Genomic DNA, 16,136 nt, shown 5'->3' with positions numbered 1-16,136 from the left:
TGAGTTAAATAATAATATAAAAGCATGACATTCAGACTATCATTAACCCATTTAATCCTCAAAATTTACAACACAGATACTATTTCATCCCCCATTTCAAAAATGAGAAAATATAAGCCTAAAGGCAAATTAACCTGCCAAATGTCACAAAAATTAGTGTGTTGGCAGAGAAAAGACACAAACTTGGGTCTGTATAGCACAACAGATCTCTAAACACTTTGTTCATGGAGATAAAGTTCTACCAAAGTTTCTTTTTTTTTTTTTTAAAGATTTTATTTTTATTTATTCGTAAGAAACACACAGAGAGAGGCAGAGACACAGGCAGAGGGAGAAACAGGTTCTACGCAGGGAGTCCGACGTGGGACTCAATCCTAGGACCCCGGGATCGTGCCCTGAGCCAAAGACACACGCTCAACCCCTGAACCACCCAGGTGCTCCTACCAAAATGTTTCAAAAAGGAAAATTTCATTTTTTCGTAAGGCAAAAAAGTATACAATTTACAGTGCCTTTTGAAATTTAAAAATCCATTTTGGTAGAAAATGGAAATATTTTTGAGCTACGAAGCACATACGTTTTCATGATCTCAAAAAAATTAAAAGAAATCAGTCATCTTAACGTTTCAAAAATGCTTCTGAAAAAGACAAAGGAAACATCTGATATATAAAAATAAAGATGAAATATTTATCAAATTAACTCAATGGTCTCTTACTTTATCTTTTCCATATATTCTGGAGTGTTCTGGTTTGTCATATTTGAAGGACTAATATGCAGTTTGAAGTCCGGGCCAAAATACTCAAAGTAATCATTATATGGCAGTTCTATTAAAAACAATAAAATAAAGTAACATATTAAAAGCTCAGTTTTCCACACAAATCCACGCACAAAACCCAGATTCAAGCTGTGAAACATTCCCCAAGAACACATTTAAAAGTGAACACAAAGGGCATTTATTTAGTGACTGCTCTCCTGTTCACATGGCTCTAGAAGCTCATCATCCACCCACCCACATTTGTACGTATGGGTCTTAATAAGAATGCTTACCGTTGGGAATCTCACAATCAAGGGCAACCGCAGTCTCGTACGTCCAACATCGAGCAACATTACGAATTGTGTATCCACCTCCCCCAAGCATCAGTAATGGTAAATTGAAAGTTTTCACAACTTCTACACATTTAGCATGACCTGAGACAAAAAAGATTTGGCTAACAGCAAATCTAAATATTTTAGCAGTTTGAAAAATAAGTTTTAAAAAGATAATAAATGCAAACAGTTTTACATAAACCAAAATGGCTTTTCTAAGTATTTAAAGAATATGCAAAAATTTCAAGGAATTTTTAGTCTAAGATTTTTTAATCAAATACCTTTCATACAATGATATATACAACTCAGATACAATTGGCTATTTTAACAAGTGTCCCTGACAGAAAAGCAAATTATACCATTAAGATTAAAAATATGAACAGAACTTTATGCAGATATCCATGGATAATCTTAGCTAAGATTATAAAATTACTACCTATTACATGAGGAACACTTCAACAAATTTCTACGTGTAGAAACTTGAACAGAAAAGTAAACCGAATATAAAAACAAAATATTTTCTTTACATAAATGTGATTATTTAATAATCAATTATAAGCTAGTTACCAGTATTATGGATATATCAAAAATTCAGGCATACAGATCAATCTTTAAAGAAAAAAACCCTTCGATTACAGAAAAAAATCATGCTTACTAAAGAGTATTTGGTATAATCAAGTACACAAAAAAAGCTATCTGAAACTCCATCATCCAAAGATAGTACATTTCCATTAAGTATTCTTTAACTGCTGCACTATGAAACTCATAACCCAATTTCTATTGCTGCTATTGAAAAAACACAGTCTTCTTAGATAAAAACCACTTCGGTATTTTTAAAGACAAAGTAAACAGAAAGTTACTTTATAGACCTCTGAGTAAAAAAAAGTTGGCTAAACAAAACCACTTTTCCTTCTTCTCAAAACCTGATAAAAAGGACTATAAAGCAATTTTTTTTAAAGGCTAAAACTAAAACCTATAAAAAATGAAGAATGGCAGAAACACAACAGTAACAACATAAATGAAGATAGGAAGGAGATGGACAAGAGGTAACAGACTTCAAAAGACCTGAGAAACCTAAATTGAAGCTGGCAGTAGAGAAAACTTAGAATCTAAAATCTAGGATTACAGGGATCCCTGGGTGGCGCAGCGGTTTGGCGCCTGCCTTTGGCCCAGGGCGCGATCCCGGAGATCCGGGATCGAATCCCCACATCGGGCTCCCGGTGCATGGAGCCTGCTTCTCCCTCTGCCTGTGTCTCTGCCTCTCTCTCTCTCTCTCTGTGACTATCATAAATAAATAAAAAAATTAAAAAAAAAAAAGATCTAGGATTACAAATACCCTTATGCTTTGTACAACTGAAATTCTAACAATTGAAATGTAGATTATTGTAAAACACTACAGTATAGGATTTATGAATGCTATTACTTTTAAGCATGAAAGCATTAAAGCATTTTCAAAGAGCCAGGACATGAAAACGGACAGTTAGTACCCATTGTGTACATTAGGAAGATCATGTCCATTTTGAGACCAAGAGGTGGTTATCAACACATTAAGTTGAACGATAGAAAACTGCTATTTGACTGCCATTGATCTACCAAGAAAAGGGGGAATCAAGTTTGTACTGGTTCAACCTAAGAGAGGCAGAACAGATTATACCATAATTCTAATGCTAACTGGGTACAGAAGCAATCCTAACATTAAGTAAAAGAATTAAATATCTGGGTTTAGTTATGTAATTCCATTTAAGCCAAGAGTCATTTTTAAAAAGTTACAGCTGAGAATTCTTCACATCTTACGAGGTAATTAAGAATAGCCATTTGTTAACTCAAAGTTCAAAAGGAAAACAACTATAAAACCATATACAACATTCATCATTACTGACTCTCATATAACAAATTTTAAGAACTTATTAAATAAAATTCAGGATTTTTCCTCCTACCCTAGAAGTTCCCTCCATGATGGTGATCTTTCACTTTGGTCTGGACTCCTAGTACACGTTAATTCCAACACTTGATCAAATATAAATTTTGGGTGCTGCACTCCTAATCCCCCACACATCTTTTCTCAGAAAGCTACTTGAGAATGTGCTCTACCAAAATTAAGATGAAGACAGAGGAAAAAGTAATGCGGGAGGGAAGGCAGGCACACAGAAGGGAAGCAAAGAGCTCCTTGTTCTACCAAGCCTATAGGGAGGGGATACTCATCCAACAGTAACAGGTCAGAAGGCTATTCTTCAAGAAGGTCAACATAATGGAATACTTGATGCACCTGAACTTCTGAAGCTACTTAGTTTAATAATGAGTAAAGAGAAAGCTAAGTAATGAAAAAAATCAGGCAAGAAAGGTCATACAATAAAGAAAAATGTGTTAAGCTGAACATGCTTTAATGTTGATGACACTAAACACTGAATGCCACAACCACAATCAGATTTAAACTGTAAAAATTAAGATACTGGAAGAGTGTGTGCATGTGTTGGAGACAAAGTGGTGAAAAAGACCTGAATCCCTCCCCCTTCTTCCATGATGGGAAGTGAATAAACAAAGCTGAAATTGAAAGTAACAAAGTTTAGGGATCCCTGGGTGGCGCAGCGGTTTGGCGCCTGCCTTTGGCCCAGGGCGCGATCCTGGAGACCCGGGATCGAGTCCCACATCGGGCGCCCTGCATGGAGCCTGCTTCTCCCTCTGCCTGTGTCTCTGCCTCTCTCTCTCTCTGTGATTATCATGAATAAATAAATTAAAAAAAAAAAAAAAAAGAAAGTTTGGGGCACCTGGCTGGCTCAGCTGGATGAGCATGCAACTTTTAAAGATTTTATTTATTTTAGACAGAGATACAGACGTCAGCAGCAGGAGGAGCAGGGGGAGACTAAGAGAGAGAATCTCAAGCAGAGTCCCTCACAAAGGGCTCAACCTCATGACCTGAGCTGAAATCAACGGTCAGACGTTCAACATCCTGAGCCACTCAGGAGCCTTGAGGAGCGTGAGACTCTTGATCTTGGGGTTTTGAGTTAAAGCTCCATGTTGGGTGCAGAGATTGCTTAAAAATAAAATCTTAGAAAGAAAGAGAGGAAGGAGGGGAAGGAAGGAAGGAAGAAGAGAGTCTGCGTGTTATTTGGAAAAAGATTGACAATGGCTGCCTTGGTTGGGACTTCAAGCAGCTTTATAAAACTATTCATGTATGAATGTACCGACATAAAGACCACCTAATTTACTGAAACAAGACTATAGTTATGAAAATCAATTCCAAATGCATACATACATTCAACAACAACAACAACAAAACAAAACATAGGGTTCTGGGTTAATACAATAGGCAAAAAATTAAAATAACAACTTTTATGAGAAGTTCTTGGAAAGAAAAAAAAAATTTTCCTGGGACTATCACCCAGGAAATAGCTTACCTTTGACTGTCAGATTGAAGCAACCAAGCCTATCACCAGACAGTGAGTCTGCACCACACTGTAGCACCACAGCACTGGGTTGATACATCTCCATCACTTTTGAGATAATCTATGTACAAAATAACAAATGTTACCACCTTCTCTAAAAATCTTTTAAAATTCCATTTTCATTTTGAAAAGAATAATACTTACAGGCTTAAATATTTGCCCATAGGATTCATCATCTATACCATCTCTCATTGGAAAATTGACAGCATAGTATTTGCCTTTTCCTGCACCAATATCCTAAAATGCATGAATAAACAGCTCTTAGTGCGTTTCATAGTAAACATGTTTGCGTGTTAATATTTTTTTACAGGATTAAAAAACTAGGTAACAATATCAAATTCTGAATTCATCTGTTAGGTTAAGAAAGGAAATAATAGGGACCCCTGGGTGGCTCAACTGTTGAGCATCTGCCTTCGGCTCAGGGGTGATCCTGGGGTACCAGGATCAAGTCCCACACAGGCTCCCTGCAGAGAGCCTGCTTCTCCCTCTGCCTGTGTCTCTAAATAAATAAAAATAAAATAAAAATAAATAAATAAATTAAATAAAAAAATAAAAATAAAATAAATAAAAAAATCTTTAAAAAAGATTAAAAAAAGGAAATAATACAGAGTAAGTCTATATTTCAATATTAATGGATTGCTTTATTAAGCTGGAGAGAATCAATTCCAATTAATTTGTAATGGTTATTTTGGGGAAAAAGAAACTTAACAATTAAAGGCAGTATTCTATTTGACCAAGAAATTAATCATGAACAGAATATTTAAGACATTATGGAAAACAGATACCCTGAGCCAAAGAACTGTGCAGGACAATTGTCTCTATAATGCAGAATCCTCCTTTGAAGCTCACTTCATGGTATAAGTTTATTTATGATGAAAGAAAAGTTCCAACTGTCCTCAAGTTTTGACAAATGCAGACTAAAGCACCAAAATCTGCTCTATAATTGGGCTTGAAATAAAGTCTTATTTCTACTTGTTGAATAAATACCACTCTTGATATTAATATTCCCCAAAGTAAGAGAAACTGAGAGCTGGATCCAGCAACATATACACACACACGCATTTACCCTAACACTGCATGTACTATGCATATACATTATGGACGTGCAGATGCGTGTAAATCTACCTATATGCGCTCACACACACACAGAATTCCTAGAAGAAATAGTACAATACAAAAACTGCTACAAAGTAAGTTCTTTTTCTAAAAAAACATATTTTATTTATTTATTTGAGATAGAGCAAGAGAGAATGTACTGGGTGGGGGAGGAGGAGTAGGAGAGAAAGAAAGAGAAGCAGGCTTCCCGCAGAGCAGGGAGCCCGACACGGGGCTTGACCCTAGGACCCCAGGATCATGACCTGAGCCTAAGGCAGAAGCTTAACCAACTAGGCCACTCAGGTGCCCCCAAACAGTTCTTTAACTGCAACACGAAAGGACTGGTGGTGGCTGATTCTTACATTCTTAAATTAAGTCTCAATATATGTGAATCTTTAGGATTACTAATGCTTTTTTACAAGTCTCCCCTTCTCTCTCATATAATGATTGAGTTTGATTCATTTTTAAAAAGCATAGTTTAGGGACGCCTGGGTGGCTCAGCGGCTGAGCCTCTGCCTTCAGCTCAGGACATGACCTCGGGGTCCTGGGATCGAGTCCCACGTCGGGCTCCCTGCATGGAGCCTGCTTCTCCCTCTGCCTGGGTCTCTGCCTCTCTCTGTGTCTCTCATGAATAAATAAATAAAATCTTAAAAAAAAAAAAAAGCATAGTTTATCCTTCAACATTAGAGTTATGATCCAAATTCCAATGAAGAAAAAGTAAGTGGAATTACATATCTCCCGCAACAATTTTTCTTGAAGAAACCTAAAATGTTTAACTAAATACAAACCATTTAGATGTTGATAAACTAAAGCACCGTGAATCCGTAAAATTCTGCACTTTAAAAAACTAAACTCCTCGGACATACTTTGACAGTAAGATTTCAGAATACAGAAAGTTGGTCAGCACTTCTCACTCTAACCGAAACCTGGCGCCTCAGCTGCTCCCTTGTTGCACCAAGCTTTCTCCCTTCCATTTCTTATTCCTCAACTGCTGCTTTACCATATCTTTTTCTTCTACTTAAAGACTCCCAATCTAATCGATACAAGCAATGTTAACAATGATCTAAGCTCAGAGTAGCTTTCTTTTCTAATTTAGAATGAACCGGAAGGTAGAAAAGGGAATGTTTATTAACATCCAGAGATACACACAAGTTTTATGAAATTCCAAATAGAACTCCATGCATAATAGTTTTGATTTCCTTATAAAATTTTAGGGACACCTTTATAATAACTAAAGAGAAAATATGCTGACATTTCCCATAGTAAGTACAAAATCTTTAGTGAATAAAAGAAATATTGAAAGTCATTCTATAATCTTTAAAAGATACCCACTCTCCAATATGTTCCAACAACTTTAAACAATAAGAACACTGTCAGAAATTAAAACAGAGGCCATGTTTTGCCATTTTTGATTATACTTAAAAGACTTAGTTTAAGCTTAAAACTGCGAAGGTTTTTGCTGAATTTCTACCGGGTGCAACGGCTACAGACAAAGGAATTCTACTGGTTAGGGTAGTGAGTGGTTCTCAAAGTTTAGTGCGCAGAATCAGTTCCCGAGGCCTGACAGGATGTCCCCAGGAGATGCCGATTCCGCTTGCCTAAGGCTCATACTCTAAGAATCACTGGTATGTAAGTTAGGGCCAAGCGGAGAAACGCACTGACGGAGCTAGCAGGCATGGAACTGAATATACAAATTTGCAATTTTAGAAGCCACATAATTTAAACTCCAACAAATTAAAATTAAATGACTGACCTTCTACTCATTTTAAGATTTCACCATCATGACTGTTACTGAAAGAGCACCATCTTGTGGTCAAATAAAGAAAGCACATATTTGAAAAATAAGGCTACTCTTCAAAATATTAGTTGCTAAAATAAGCTGTAATACATACCACAGATCTGAAAAATAACCTTAATTAGAAAACTCTGAACTAATATTGAATGCCACGATAAGAGAAATTTCCTATACAATCCAGGATGAATTTAAAAAGTCATTTAAATCTTTGAATAAATTTTCAACATGCAGGTAGGTTGGGTCAAGAAAAGCCAGTGAAGCAAAACTACCGGAGGAACTTTGTACAAACAAGATGTGACTAGTGGTTTTATACTCATAAAATAAAAGAGCACTAAATGGGGGGGGAAAAGATTAAAGTAAGACCTATTAAAGCAAGACTAATCATAAAAGGGGGGGGTAAATACAAGAACCTAAAATAAAATAGACTTAGTTCTATTTTCATCCACCAATCTTTACAATCAACAGCAATGCTGGCTACTGTGAAGTAGGTTTTGAAGATCCAAATAAACATCAAGAAAACTGCTTCTGTGCTTCAAGGATGTTCAAAAATAATTATTCGACCAAAGAAAATGGCTGAGCAAAAGTCCTCTCAGTTCTCACTAAATTTTTGCCTATAGTCAACAAAAGTGAATTCTAGCAAATGTTATATAGCATATAAAATGACTCAATTCTGCATATAAATTTTAAATGACTCTAGAACAGTATTAGTTTAGATATAGGATTATTATCTTCTTCAGTTCTAATATTTATATCATATTTATTCAGATAGAAATTCAGTCTTACCCTCAAGTCTCCTGTTCCAGGAAAGTACTCCCCATATTTATGGAATGATACAGTCATTACACGATCTGTTGTGTAAAAAGCTTCTTCAACACCATCACCATGATGGATATCAATATCAATATATAACACTCTCTGATGATACCTGAAAATAAAGCATCGGTTAAGTTTTTTTTAAAAGGTTTTAAATGAGAACCAGGTTCTTCTGAAATGGGTTCAGAAATATTTTCGAGCTCTTCCATTTCAGAATGTTGAATCCTTTCTCTTAATTTCCAGCCTAAGAGACCATTCAAACATCTAAAGTTACAAGACTGAGCCTCCGATCTTCAAATCCTCTCTTTAGCCCCAATCTAGGTAAGAAAAATGTACTTACTCTCTGTGAAATCTGTCCAGTTCTATATGTTCTAGAAACATACTACCAGTTCCTATAATATTAACAACTGAAGATTATACTGCACTTACAGGATGGATGATTACTTTAAAACGTCTAATAAATTTTCAGTATTATAAAACAGTGGTTGGCAATCTACAGTTCATAGCCCAAATCTGACCAATGGAGTCTTTTTGTAAACCTTGAGATTAAAAGTTTTTACATTTTTAAATCACTGAAAAATAAAATTAGAAGAATATTTCGTATGTGACAATTTAGGGAAATTCAAATTCCAATGTCCATAAGTAACGTGTTACTAAAACACAGCCATGCTTATTTGATTATAAATGATCTATGGCTTCTTTTGTGCTTGCAACTGCAAGTAGTAGTTGTGACAGAAACCATCTGGTACTCTCGTCCCTTCACGGTGCTGCCTGGAGCACTAAACACTGCAGCGGTGCAGTTACAACTCAAATACATTTTAAGGCCATGTAGATCACCATACCGTGACATCCCATTACCAATACATACCCATATCAAAACAAAAGGAAATGAATTCTGAATTTCATCCTTCTATGGCATAATAATGGAGTATTATTTTGTTATTGAATAAAATGGCAGAGCATTGCATGTTTATTATAGAAGGATACCACCACTATGCTAAAAGAAAATAAACAAACTGACATCAGACTAAGGACCCTGATAATATCCTCAACTCACAGGAAAGCACCATTCAGTAAAGAAAAAAAAAAAGCACGGGCCACCTGAGTGGCTCAGTGGTTGGGTGTCTGCCTTGGGCTCACGGTGTCACCCCGGGGTCCCGGGATCGAGTCCCACACTGGGGTCCCCGCAGGGAGCCTGCTTCTCCCTCTCCCTATGTCTCTGCCCCTCTCATGAATAAATAAAATCTTTTTAAAGCAGAATGTCTCATTATAGATTTTCTTCACAAAAATAAGAGGTGTTAGCCAAGTAAATTTCTGAGTGGTTCATAAGTGGCTTATCAACAGCCAATTAAATCATGATAGATCACGTCAGTTAAAGAAATATGTCTAGAGGGATCCCTGGGTGGCGCAGCGGTTTGGCGCCTGCCTTTGGCTCAGGGCGCGATCCTGGAGACCCGGGATCGAATCCCACATCGGGCTCCCTGCATGGAGCCTGCTTTTCCCTCTGCCTGTGTCGCTGCCCCTCTCTCTCTCTCTCTCTCTGAGATTATCATGAATAAATAAATAAAATCTTAAAAAAAAAAAAAGAAATATGTCTAGACAAATTAGGTTAAGCTTGTTTAAGGGTCTACGCAGTCAAGAACCACTGCTCAGAGACGGAGACACAGGAACCACACCAACAGTTGGTTGAATTAAAAACCAAGCAAATAGGGGATCCCTGGGTGGCTCAGCAGTTTAGCGCCTGCCTTGGGTACAGGGCGTGATCCTGGAGACCCGGGATCAAGACCTGCATCGGGCTCTCTGCATGGAGCCTGCTTCTCCCTCTGCCTGTGAATCTGTCTATCATGAATAAATAAATAAAACCTTAAAAAAAAAAAAAACAAGCAAATAATTTCAAGTGGTTTTCCTTGGCTCTCAAGGAGTTAACTGAAACATTTTAGCTGTTTATCTGAGGCGGTAATACCAAATTTTACACTAAGAAATTAGCCTCAAAAAAAAAAAAAAAAGAAATTAGCCTCAATAAACAATATGCATGGAATAACTACAGGCAAGAATATTTTTTGATACTGACAAAAAACTCCTTCACTACAATCTGAAGTGGAATCTATTAAGACATGTTACAACTGATAATGGTTAAAAAAAAAGAGAAACACCTTTGTAAATTTCCAAATTCTAATGTTCCTCTATAGATCTCTCCTTCAAACTGCAGTCGGGGATCACTGTAAATCTAACTCCTTTAGTAATTTAGAGATAATTATACCCATTAGTAAAGAACAAAGCCCCATTCCATGTGGAAGCTAGGCAATTAGCTAGATTCATCAATAAACAAATTTCCTTTAACACAAGTTTCAAATTTCTGCCTTCAAAAGTTAAAACTTAGAAAATGTTAGAGCATAAACTTCCAGAGTCATGTCATCTTTCATTAGTTGAAACTGTAACTCAAATCTAAAACACTGAACGACTCTTAGGTTTTTTTAAAAGGGTATATTTAATATGAGTTTTATAGACATGTATGTGCATTTCTCATGCTTATTAATTCAAGGAATGGGAAAATGTTCTGTATTTCTACATTGGTTTGTAACGAATCCATAGAAAACTCAGCACTGAACTATTTTTCACCCACCATTTCCTTGATATTTTTTAAGTCATAGATTTATATCATTTTAATTAAAACTTTTCCATAAGGAAAATATCAACATAAATTAACTTACTTTAGTAATTCAAGGATGGCAAGTACAATATCATTAACATAACAGAATCCTGATGCTTCTGATTTCTTAGCATGATGTAATCCTCCAGCCCAGTTAACAGCCATATCAGTTTGTTGTCGGTTTAACTTCACAGCACCAGCTAAAAAAAATACAAGGTAGACTTCAAAAGTGTTTAAAATAAAAAAATTAATATAACAAGACAAAAGCCCTATAGCAAAGAGTATGCCACGTATAAGTAAGAGTTTAAAATTACAAAAAGGATCATTGTCTAGGACACTAACAACAGTTTCTCCTTAGGTAAGTATTATCCTATAGCGGTGATCTGATTAAATAAGAGTATATATGGAAAGTGGTAGCCAGAAGAGAGGTAGAGGAGAGAAATCTCTAAGTGAAAATACAAAAGTAAGGAACCTAAAAAAAGTTCAAGTCATTACGATCATAAAACATGGGGTTTATTTTTAAAGAAAGAAATCATTACTTTATTTCGTTTTTAAAAAGTGAGCTCTGTGCCCAACATGAGACTTGAATTCACGACTCCCAAATTGAGGCATAAGCTCTACCACTGAGCCAGCCAGGTGCCCCAAAGATGGGGATTTCTAAAGACAACTGTACTAAAAACATACAGATCACTTTTTAGTATCAAAATCCATCATCACTAAAACGCTTTGCTTTAAACAGGTAAACCAGGAAGATTAATACCAAGTTTAAATCAATCTTTAGATCTGAATCAGGACACTTACCAACTGAGCCACCCGTTGAGAGCTGGCAAAACTCAAAGAGTCCATCAAACACTGGACAGTCTTCTCCAACATTAACTGTGAAAGACGGATTTCAGTTACAATCCATTCTATGAATTAATGAAGTTTTTTCTTACAAAAACTATTCCTTACAAATATTTTTATATGATGTAATCACGGATCACACATCACAGTATAAATCTAAAGTTTGCTATTTAAAAATATGATTAATCATTTTATCCAAGGTAATTTCAAGGGTTATATGTAAAACATCACCACCAAATCCTACCAGGATAATTTGTAGAAAATCTCAGCTCTATTATCAGAAGATCAATAGCCACCAAAATATAAAAGGTATTTGAATTATTTAAATTAAAACACGCACTTAAATATTAGGCATTTCTCCTAAAACATACAACAAATTAATCAAGGTTCTAAAAAACTTAAAAAACTTTAATTCCTTTATGATTTACTTTTTCTAAAACTCCTTAAATGCACAGAACATCCATAACTTTGAAATATATTTTAGTGAGTACTAAAAAGACAAAGCAGCTGGCTGCCTACCCAATCTTAAAGGATGGTAAGAATTAACTAGGTTCGGAGCAGCCAAGACATAGAAGGAAGGGGTAAAGCACAAGGAAACAACACGGGTACATGACACATTGCAATATATTTAGTTCCTCAGTACTGACAGGATTAAAGGGACATATTATGTACATGACCCATTCGCAGCCTCTTCCCACCCCAATTATAACCTCTTCAAAAATAAGGGTAATTATTTTACATAGCTTTGTATACCTTTAGTTTATTAGCATGATAATGAACAGCTTTTAGTTTCTTACTATTAAAATATAATCATAATCTTAATATAATTCAGTATTATGTATTAAATCAATCCTGTTAATTCATTTGCCCTATCTACACAGGACTTTTAATCTAAGCCTGAACCTGTATCCAAAAAAAAGGTATAAAAAATATGTTCTACATGCATTATAGCATTTTATTGAGTAAATGAAATAATCTAAGGTAGAAATGGGTACAAAGTTCTATGAATGTATAACTTATCAAGCCACTACACCTAATTTAGTATCTGAAATTGTTCTTCTCAAAAAAAATCACTGAAGTGATTTTAAAATCATTGTTATTTAAACATTTTACAGCAAATATTGCTTTTTTTTAAAAGATTTTATTTATTTATTCATGAGAGAACAGAACTGCTGATGAGAATGAACTTCAGTATCATGCTTTAAAAAAAAAAACTGTTTCAATCATTTTAAGACATTTCTCATTCCACTTTCAAGCCAGGCAACCGCTAATAACAAAACACGTATCTATAAAAGAGAGTATCACGTAGAAGAAAATCAAAAGCTTCACTAACAAATGGAACAGATTATGTATTAACAATCCAGATTAACTAAAACACACAAAGAGAGGTAAGAGATCCGTATATACACCAAGCTAAGGCCAATCCAAGTAGACTTTTTTTTTTTAAAAAGGCAGGGAAGTAAGGTCTCCCCACCAATACCCATCATCCCCAAGGTAACATGGGACCAAAACAAAGACTAGAGGAACATCCAGACAGCTCTTGGGCCGTCTGGCAGATGGATATCTTAATTATCCTTATTCCCAAGAGCTCAGGCTTCGGGTAGATTTTGTTTTGGGTTTTACGATTTTCTTTCCTTCTTTCTGGGAGAGAAAGTGCTCAGGTCCGCGTGAGGGCGCACCCACAAGCAGGGGGAGAGAGGGACCTGACTGTGCTGGGTGCGGAGGCCGACGCAAGCCTCGAGCTCAGCATCAGTGAGTCAACTGAGCTACCCAGGCGCCTGTTTTTTTTGTTGTTTTTTTTAAAGCAGTTTTAGTATTTTTAATTTTTACATTGACTTTTCAAACCAGTAATTAACTAAGGAAGTATCTTCCTCAGGCGGAACACCTACATGTGGATATTCTAATGATATGCTTCTAGAAAATACTCACTGATCCTTAGTAAGATTAACATAGACTTTTAACATAGAAACGTACATCTCTGCATCTGCTTACTATACTCAGACATGTTATCTGGTCTTATTGAACGTAGAAATTTGATGTACTCATCACTGTGGTATTTTGTCATTTCTTCAGCAGTGGCTTTGTGGGGCCTCTGTGAAGAAAAACAAATGTCAGAATGGTGGAGCCACAACTGGTTACATCAGAGTCATCAAACACCACGTACACAATTTCCCCTAACAATCCTCTCAGAAGAACTAGCTCTGCCAGAAAATAAATTCCAAAGTGAATCCAAATTTATACGTGTATTTCTTAGAAATGAGTAATCAATTCCAAAGCTAATTCCTACTCCTTTAAAGCCATTAGACAGGTCTGACCCCAATTATACATTCCTTTTATTGCAGTGGAAATGGGTCAATGCTTATAAAGTTGAATCTGTTCAGGAACTCTCACTTTCCATCATAAACCGTCTGCTCTGTATCAAGTGAGACTGAGACTCAAGCTCAATTTTAAGTCTTTGTTCACAATCTCTTCCTTTCCTTTGCCTATCCTAATTATCCTTATTCCCAAGAGCTCAATTTCATTTTTAACACACTTTTCCCAGGAGGCTTCCAGAAAGTATATAATCCAACCCCTCCTTTCCTGTAAATATTTGTTATCTGAAAAAAGTAACTCATATATACTCAATACTAGTAACTGTTTCAAGTCTTTCTTTTCTCCCCAAACAGGCAAGAACTGTGTCTTGCATTTGTTTACATATACTTCCACATTAGTGCAAAAGCACTTAAGGTAGGTGTATCCTAAATGTTAGCTGTACTGTACACATCCACTAATACACTGCTCCATATGTCAGTAAGTATTTGTAGAATTTCCTACATAATTCTTCTGTAATAGTCAACTCTTCAGCAGCACAGCCAGGTAAACCACTATTGCAACAAAGATATTTAGTTTGCTAAACTGAGTTGTTGGCCAAAATGTGAAAAGGTGGGATATGAGAAACTTTTGAAAAATGGTCGAGTAAGAGGGTTAAAAACCATTCCCACAGAGAAATTGTTTTCTCTGAAGATTAAAACAAAAAGAGTTTGTTTTCTTCCAGAGTTTGTTTTCATCTGCTAAACGCCATTTAAGGGGATTAATAATTTCAAAGTAGATTTAAAAAAAAAAAAACAACACTGAATATTTACCAAAAGGTATACTTACGTATATTTCCATTTTTCTATATAAGCCATAATTTAGCAGCAAGTTATGGGTCATGCGGATTCTATGAGGTTTCATGGGATGACCCTGTCCATAATAGTAATTTCCAATATCACCTAAAATAGAAAAAAGACAACTGAATAGAGAATCTTTACAGTCTAAATTTATGTGTGTTCATCACCACAAGGCACTTACCACCTAATCAAGATTTAAAACTTGAAATGATCTCAGATCTTTCAATTTTCAAACTGTACTAGAAAGCCAAGATACTGGGTTACATTAACTGTGGTAACTTCATTAATACACGTTTATTAGAGATTAAAAGCAAGCAAGCTTTTCAGATTTTCAGTTTGCCAAAATTTATTTAGGACAGTAGTTTTAGTTACTTAAATTTGAAAATTAATTTTTTGTATTTATGGACAAATTCAGACGCCTAAAGCAAATTCTGAGTTTCATTGTTATTTAAACATTTTACAGCAAATATTGCTTTTTTTTTAAAAGATTTTATTTATTTATTCATGAGAGAGAGAGAGAGAGGCAGAGACACAGGCAGAGGGAGAAGCAGGCTCCACGCAGGAAGCCTGACGTGGGTCGCGATCCGGGGTCTCCAGGATCACACCCTGGGTTGAAGGCAGGCGCTAAACCGCTGAGCCACCTGGGCTGCCTGCAAATATTGCTTCTTGATATTTACTGGCATCCCAGAAATATTTTACAGTTGGCATTACGGGAGTTAAAATGTTCTACATATCCATATCACAGTCTATAAATTTTTGCTAAATAAAATTTAGGTCCTAAATAAAGTTTTGCTCTAATAAGACATACTTGTGACATTTTTTTTAAGATAGTAAGAATATTTTTGTCTCCTTCTTCATGATTAAAAGTCGTTAAGTGCCAGCCTGTCACATCTTATGTACCAATGTATTAATACTCATGCATTAAGATTTAATTCAAAATGAACAGACATAACACCAAAACCACAAATTTTCATCTATTGAACTTCAATGAAATCAATACTTTTGGGTACAGATCCAGTGTTTTTATAATAAACAAAGGTTACCTTGGGGTTAAGGAAACCCCTAAAAACATACTATTTTTAAAATGTAACAAGCACCTTTTGCAACAGCTTGTATTAAATTAGAAGTCACTTTTAGTATTAATTCTAGTCTTTAAATAAGTAAGTCCGAAATTTTATTAGGACAGTCAAGTTGATTTTAATGACTCAAAGTCAGTCATTTCAACACAAGTTTATATAAAAGCTAGAGCTAAAGAACGCTATTTCCTT

General features: G+C 35.6%; 1 protein-coding gene across 3 annotated transcripts in view; it reads right to left on the bottom strand.

Moving 5' to 3' along the window:
- The window catches only part of HDAC2 (histone deacetylase 2), a 28,472-nt gene that overhangs the window by 3,948 nt on the left and 8,388 nt on the right, over positions 1-16,136 (bottom strand). For all 3 annotated transcript variants that reach the window (XM_072831692.1, XM_072831694.1, XM_072831693.1), the window contains exons 2-10: positions 14,858-14,970; positions 13,694-13,811; positions 11,678-11,752; positions 10,938-11,076; positions 8,197-8,338; positions 4,668-4,760; positions 4,476-4,584; positions 1,042-1,182; positions 710-818 (exon numbers count right to left, since the gene is read on the bottom strand). In XM_072831692.1, the coding sequence (XP_072687793.1) occupies positions 710-818; positions 1,042-1,182; positions 4,476-4,584; positions 4,668-4,760; positions 8,197-8,338; positions 10,938-11,076; positions 11,678-11,752; positions 13,694-13,811; positions 14,858-14,970 (1,039 nt within the window). The remainder of the gene's footprint in view (positions 1-709; positions 819-1,041; positions 1,183-4,475; positions 4,585-4,667; positions 4,761-8,196; positions 8,339-10,937; positions 11,077-11,677; positions 11,753-13,693; positions 13,812-14,857; positions 14,971-16,136) is intronic.

Source organism: Canis lupus, chromosome 7, assembly GCF_048164855.1.
Source record: "Canis lupus baileyi chromosome 7, mCanLup2.hap1, whole genome shotgun sequence".
In the NCBI taxonomy this organism is placed as follows: domain Eukaryota; kingdom Metazoa; phylum Chordata; class Mammalia; order Carnivora; family Canidae; genus Canis; species Canis lupus.
This window is presented reverse-complemented; position numbering and strand designations above follow the sequence as displayed.